The following is a 7,281-nucleotide window of genomic DNA, read 5'->3' as shown; positions in this document are numbered from 1 at the left end:
TGACCGCCCTTGGGGTTGCCTGCACCCCGCGTTTCGCGCGCAGCGTCCAGCATGCGTCCACCTTGAATGAAAGGCCTCAGACGTCTGATGTCCGGCTTGCGGGGCCCACTCGAGCCTCACATTGTCCCGCCAGACGCCCTGGCAAGTTCCCGCGGTCAGCGAGTGGCCCCTCCAGTTGGCGCCTCTTCCTGGCCATCAGGCCTTCCCTCCCCGTCCCCCGGCCCCACCGTGGTCTCGGGTTAGGCTGGGCCCCTCTCTTTAACTCTGGACGCTCCCAGCCTTCATCCTCAATAAAGTAGCGAGAGGGCTATTTTTAAAAACGAGTCTGATAGTGCCCCTCTGCCTTGGCTTCAAAACCCTTTCTACCATCACTCAGGATAATGAGCCTGTTCTTTAAGGCGATTTATAAGTAAGGTGCCCTATGTATGGTACAAACTGGGGCACTTTGGAAAGGGAACGGGGATATTATGAATTATTCTAGAGCCACAGACACAAACCAGAATGCACCTGTAAGGAGAAGGCCCTCCCACGGAGACCTAAGGGCACCGACCTGGTGGATTTTATTTTATTTTATTTTGAGTAGAGGGTGGGGTAAAACAGCCCCTTGCGATCTGAGCAGTACGTACATTCATGTACATGCTTGTGGAATGAGCATGTTGTATGGTTTTCCCGGAAATCGAGGACAATGGTAATTGAGTTGTCACTCATTCGCGGCCTTAGAGTATTAGCTGTCACCAACTCACATTTAACTGCCCTTGTGGGCTTCGGAGACTGTCACACTTGACCGGAAGAGAGCCTCCTTCTCCCGAGGAGCGGCTGGTGGCTTTGAACTGCTGGTCTTGTGGTTAGCAGCCTGAGGCATAACCACTAAGGCCCGGGGGATTCTGCTGTTCTCTTTTATAGTGAGGATAGTTTTGTATGTGGAGCACCCGTGGTTTTAGCCTCACTGGGGTGGAAGGCCCCGTTGGGCACCAACGACTGTGGGCCCCCTCTTCTGGCAGTTGAATATTCATGCTGAATTTTCTGTTCCTTTTGAGGGTGGACCTGAGAGGTGCTTGACACAGAGCTGATGATGGATCCAGTGGTGGGCTCACTCAGACACATTTTTCGCAGCTGTTACTGAAATTGTATCCCGCAGGAGGTTGCAAGGGTCATTCTGAGTGACCTTGCTATAGGTCGAAGCTGCCTCTGAGTGAGAGTACGCCTGTTCCTGACTTGCGCTTTGAGAGTGATGGAGTGAATGCCGCTCCTTGGCAGGCTCCAGATGGCTGGTTTGGGGGTGCAGGCAGACACACCGGTGTTCTGCCTGCACGCCAGAACAATGTGTGTTTTCCTTGCAGTACGTCATCAAGAAACTGAACCTCCGAAACGCCTCCAGCCGAGAGCGCCGAGCCGCTGAGCAGGAAGCGCAGCTCTTGTCTCGGCTGAAGCACCCCAACATTGTCACCTACAAGGAGTCCTGGGAGGGAGGGGACGGGCTGCTCTACATCGTCATGGGCTTCTGCGAAGGAGGGGACCTGTACCGGAAGCTCAAGGAGCAGAGGGGCCAGCTCCTCCCCGAGAGTCAGGTGGTGGAGTGGTTTGTCCAGATCGCCATGGCCCTGCAGGTACTGTCCCGACTCGCCACCCTCCTCAACTCAGGGCCAGGGTGTCGGCGAGTCTAGGGCCCCCAACACCTAACATAAGAAGTGTCTTCTTGGGTCAGTCTCTGTAGGGCAGTGCGCCGCCTCCTCCTTCCTGCTGCTTTAGAAAGCTTCTGATTGGCGATGGCCTGTATCGATTTAGACAAGAGTGTCCTGTCCGCTGGCATTAGAGACCACTCACAGTTCGTGTAATCCATATGGCAAAGCCGACTTATAGCAAACTGCAGAGACAGAGCAGGCCTGTTACAGCCGCTCCACTGCGCTGGGCTGCAAGGAGGCTCGGCCTGAGCTGCGGGCCAGAAAGGGGAAAGGCAAGCTGTGTGGTAGCACGTGGCTGTGGTGGGGTGCCATCGCGCCAGCTCCCACCCGTCATGACCCTGTGCACAACAGGGTGAAACACTGCCCGGTCCCGTGCCACCCTTCCAGCTGTGCCTGTGCCCGCGCCCCCGATATAGCCCTTGGGTGTCAGTCCATCTCCTCGAGGACCCTCCTGCACACTGCCGCGCCCTGCAATGTCAGCGTCCCTGCCTTCAGGAGGGAGATGTTTGTGAATGCCACTCTGGACCTGGGCAGAGCTGCCCGGGACTCACTGGCCTTGTCAGTTAAGTGCTGAGAGAAGCTCTCCGTGGTTGGAGACATTCCTGGCTGAGGATTCCATGGGTCTGCGAGGAGTGTGCATCTGGTGGTGTGCTAAGTGCCCTTCTACCTTCAGTGGACAGTGGTCCACTGCAGTGGACACTCCAGTGTCTTGTTTCTCTCTAGTGTCTTAACTGGACTCACATACGGCTAAACTGGCATCGTCAAAGCTCCGGGGAATAACTGTGATGCTATTGGGCAGAACAGTGCCCCAAGGTCCACTCTCCCACTCTGGAAACTCTGAGTTAGGCTTTTAAATGTAGCGACTGGGAAGCCAGAGTGTCTGGGTGTGTTTGTAGCTAACGAAGGTGTTGTCACCCACGCTGCGGTTGGCCTGTGAGATGCCGTTGTTGTTAGGGGCCGTCAGGTCTCTGCAGCCTTGTGTGCGAGGCAGTGAAGCCCTGGCCCCCTCATTGTCCTCACAACTGTACGGTTCAGCCCCGCGTTGCCGCCACTGTGTCGGTCACCTTGAGGGCTCTTCCTCTTTTCCACCCACCCTGCCTTTACCCACCAATCGTGGTAGCCCCGACAGCATGTCCGTGTTTGAGACCAGGCCTCGCTGCCCTTGCTTCCAAGCACTGTGACGCTGGTGCTGCTGCCAGGACAGATGGGCTCGCTCGTCCAGCCGCCTGGGTGCTTCCGTCTTGTTCACCAACCCCGAGCGCACTCCAGGGCACCGGCTCGGTAACGTAACTCTGGCGACGCTAACCTTGGGCACTGGGTTAGACCAAGCCTTGGCGGTGGAATAAGAGTCACAGATACATGGTCTATCTTTCCCCATTTGTATCCCACCACGGAGAGGGAGGGTACTGGTCCCCCGCCTTGGTCTGGTGGGGGACGTGGGATTGACGTGTCTCTGTGACTGTCTCCCTGTGAGACTCAGCGTGTCCACTTCATGTCATTTGATTCCTTGACCGCCGCTTCCATGAGCATGGGTTGTGGATCCAGGGACCTGGAAATCCTTGAACTCCAGTCTTGTTCATCCACAATGGTGCTCATGGACCCAGGGTGAGGATTGGTGCTTTGTGTGGTGACCCAGGGTGAGCGTTGGTGTGAGGTATACCCGCTCTGAAGGCTGTGGTCTTCGAGCTTCGTCATCGGGAAGTGCTTCGTGTCTCCTAGGCTGTCCCTCAGCAAGCGGGTGCCCTGTGCCGATAGTGGGTTGGTGCTCTCTTGTGTCCACATTCTCCCTCCCCTCACGGTCCAGCTTCTCTGATGACTTGCTCCGCTGACCGGTGGGCCAAGTGGGGTGAAAGGGCACAACCCGGATGCCCACCTGTCTTAAGAGTAAACTGTACCACAACCCCTTGCCCCGCCTGAATAAGCTCGGGCTAGATAGCAGGTTGCGCGCGCGTGTGTGTGTGTGTGTGTGTGTGTGTGTGTGTGTGTGTGTGTGTGTGTGTGTGTGTTTTAATGAGAGTCTCCCCCCATCCCTCAGTATCTACATGAGAAGCATATCCTACACCGAGACCTGAAGACTCAGAACGTCTTCCTGACCAGAACGAACATCATCAAGGTGGGCGACCTGGGCATTGCCCGGGTGCTGGAGGGCCACTGTGACATGGCCAGCACCCTCATCGGCACGCCGTACTACATGAGCCCCGAGCTCTTCTCCAACAAGCCCTACAACTACAAGGTCAGGTGGGGCGCTGCACGCCGCCTGGAGGCTGGGGTGGGTCATTGCAGAGCCCCCGGGAGGGGCGAGGCCTCGCTGACCCGCCTCGCTGACCCTCCTCGCTGCACTCTTGTCCCCCCCTAGTCTGACGTCTGGGCTCTGGGCTGCTGTGTGTATGAGATGGCCACGCTGAAGCACGCTTTCAACGCCAAAGACATGAATTCCCTAGTGTACCGGATCATTGAGGGGAAGGTAAAGAAGATTCCAGAACTCATGGTCTTTCATGTTGCCTTGTAAGTAGCTGCTGGCAAAGGCGAGGACAGACTCACTCTCCTAGCGGGTCCTTCAGACCGGCCAGTCCTTTCTGGGGCTGACGGAGTGCGAGGGGGAGGGGATTGGTAACGAACTGCAGTGTCGGCCTCTCCCTGTGACACAGGGCGGCAGGCTCGCCTTCCCTCGTGTTTTTTCATATTAATAGTCACGGTGACTTAAGGAACGCACAGGAACCAGACTTTTGGAAGCCTTTCTTCTACCTCAGAGCTAGTGCTATCTTTGCCCCAGCCGGTCCGCCTAACCACGCTCCGTTGACAGTGAATCCACTGTGTCTGGCTCATTCCGATCGCGGACCACTGATTAAAAATGGCGGAAGCCCCATCTGCAATGTGAACGCAGTTTATTCCTTCATCGGGCCAGGGGCCCTCTGCAGGGCCGGGTATCCAAGCACCATCAAGCTGTGTGACGGCTGTAAGCCATACATTTGCTCATATACGGAAACCCACTAAGTTTTTAATTGGGCGGGAAAGTATTCTGAAAGACAAACAAGGCAGAAGTTGCCCATAATTCCACTGTTAGAAGAATTCAACAAGAAAGGAGTGAGGTTTCCCTCCGTTTCTTTCCGCTAGTGAGCAGCTGGGCGGGGCTGTCTTCCTGGCCTTCTGGGTGCCGCCCTCATGGGCGTGGCTAGACACAGAGGGGCCCTGGGGCTGAGTCAGGTGGGACCTGTTGGCCGGTCCACAGCCTGCTGCTGCTGTTGGACATCATAGAGGAAGGGTAACTGATGGCCTTCCAGGTCGACTCCTGCCAATCTTAAATGATGGCTGCCTATGCCGTTAGGAAACGCTCCGTCATTTGTTCGCAAGTGTCACCGTTGTTTCTCGTTGTTTACGACTGCCATATAGCTACAGTGACCATCTGTAGAAATTCATGCCTGCATCTGAGAGAGAGAGAGTCCCCCCCAGGACTCTGGGCGGAAGGGTTTGCCCTCGATCCCTGCCCCTTGGCAGGACAGCCAGGGCAGCAGCGTACTTCCCTTGAGTGGTTTTCTGCTGATGCCTTTGTGCCATTTGTGGTATGCAAACGTCCGTCATGCCTGTGGCATTCTCTTTGCAGTTGCCACCCATGCCAAAGGATTACAGCCCAGAGCTGGCCGAGCTGATCAGAACCATGCTGAGCAAAAGGCCTGAAGAGAGACCGTCTGTGCGGAGCGTCTTGAGGCAGCCATACATCAAGCGCCAGATCTCCTTATTCCTGGAGGCCACAAAGGCGTACGTAGCCCAGCCATCAGACTGCCACGCTCACAGCCACCCACTGCTCTGACGCGTGGGGACCATGCGTGGTGTGGGGTTAGCGTGGTTGTCATCTCTGGGGTGATTACATGTGGTGTGGGGTTAGTGTAGCTGTAATCCCTGTGGTGACCACATGTGGTGTGGGTTCGCGTGGTTGTCATCTCCGTGGGGACCACAGGTGGTGTGGAGTTAGCGTGGCTGCCATCTCTGTGGAAGCAGATTGCCAGGCCCACTTTCTGAATTACCACCGAATGGCTGCCCAGTGCACTGTTAGTGTAGCTAGGGGGGCTTCTCTCGTTTCTGTATCAAGAGCTCACTGTGAGGTGGTGCCGGGTTGATGTGTTGGGCTGTGATGTGCGTGGTCGGCAGTTCGAAACCCCGCAGCTCTGAGGGAGAAAGCCGGGGCTGTCTGCTCTCTCCAACAGTTAGAGCCCCAGGGACCCACCTCGGGGGCTGTGAGCCAGCATGGACTCGGTGGTGGTGAGCGTGTTTTAAGATGCGTGAAAGGCTAACTTCCCGCGACGAGATGACATTGTGGGACGTCCCTTGCTACAGTCAGGGATCTAGACAGCCCTGGTTCTAAGACAAATGTGGGACTTGAAAACATTTGTGGAAAATGTCCATGATCTCTTCATTCCATTTTTCTTTTTTTAATTTAAGTCATTTTACTGGGGGCTCATACAACTCTTACCACAATCCATATATACATCCATTCTGTCAAGCACATTTGTACATTTGTTGCCCTCTTCATTCTCAAAACATTTGCTTTCTACTTGAGCCCCTGGCATTAGCTTCTCATTTTTTCCCCTGCTCACCCCTCCCTCGGGAACCCTTGATAATTTATAAATTATCATTTTATCATAGTCTTCATTTCATTTTTCATGCATATTTTTCAAACTCCCTCCATACAGAGTAGACGGTGTTACTAGTTGTATCTAGAAGTAATTGTCAAGGTTCTGAGGGCTTCCGGAAGGTTCCCAGCCCCAGCTGCCTCCTTGGAGCGGCCAGTGGGTTCGAACCACTGACCTTCTAGTTAGCAGGCAGGCGCTTAACTGCCGCACCACCAGGGTTTCTTTCTGGCACGGTACATGACAGGATCTAAGACGGAGGGCTGGGGGGATGCCTTCATGATCTCTGGCTTCCCCTGAGGGACCCAGGAGAGCTACCGGGACGTCTGAGTGCTCCCATTGTCGGTAACTCCCCTTCAGACAGACCTTTGACCTTCCCTTGACTCTGCAGAGATTTAACTAAGAGCCTGCAACGAGTGGTTCTATTCATTGGCATATTTACAAATCAAGACTGAATACACCCATGCTTTTACCCCCAAGTTGGCGCAGCCGCTGTGTCCTTACAAAGAAGCGCCTGAAGGTGAACCGTGTTCTGGTATTTCTTTTACTTAAGGCAGTGCCCCTAAGTTTTACAATTTTATGTTTATAGAAAGGTTGCAAATACAATGCAGAGAGTTTTGACTTACTCTGGCCCCGTTTCCCTTCTCATGAACATCGTATGCCACATGGTACACGTGTCAGGCAGGGACGACCCTGGCGTCTTGGTAGTCCCAGCTTTTTTTGGCCTTTCCCGGGCTTCCCACTGTCCTCGCTCTGCGCCCGGCTCCCTCCAGGCCCTGCGCTGTGTCCCCTCCCTGTGCCTGTGGCAGGTGCTCAGTCCGGCTCAGTGTCCGTGGCCTTGCTTGTTTTGAGGATCCTGGTGTCTTGTAGAGTGCCCCGGTGTTGTGTGTTCACACTGAGTGAGTGAGCGAGCCCTGGGCCCTGAAGATGGTTTTCTGTGCGTGGAGTCGTTGGGGGGGGGAGGCACGCGGGGC

At 55.1% G+C, this 7,281-nt stretch overlaps 1 protein-coding gene across 1 annotated transcript in view; it reads left to right on the top strand.

Annotated features, from left to right (window-relative positions):
• The first annotated feature begins 1,315 nt into the window (after positions 1–1,315).
• The window catches only part of NEK4 (NIMA related kinase 4), a 27,963-nt gene continuing 21,997 nt past the window's right edge, over positions 1,316–7,281 (top strand). Inside the window, exons 1-4 of the mRNA XM_045297512.1 lie at positions 1,316–1,607; positions 3,718–3,915; positions 4,039–4,146; positions 5,284–5,438. Coding sequence (XP_045153447.1) covers positions 1,494–1,607; positions 3,718–3,915; positions 4,039–4,146; positions 5,284–5,438 — 575 coding nt within the window. The 5' untranslated portion in view covers positions 1,316–1,493. The remainder of the gene's footprint in view (positions 1,608–3,717; positions 3,916–4,038; positions 4,147–5,283; positions 5,439–7,281) is intronic.

This window comes from Echinops telfairi, unplaced genomic scaffold (assembly GCF_000313985.2).
Source record: "Echinops telfairi isolate 266 unplaced genomic scaffold, ASM31398v2 ScPeMD7_7420;HRSCAF=8458, whole genome shotgun sequence".
In the NCBI taxonomy this organism is placed as follows: Eukaryota; Metazoa; Chordata; class Mammalia; order Afrosoricida; family Tenrecidae; genus Echinops; species Echinops telfairi.
This window is presented reverse-complemented; position numbering and strand designations above follow the sequence as displayed.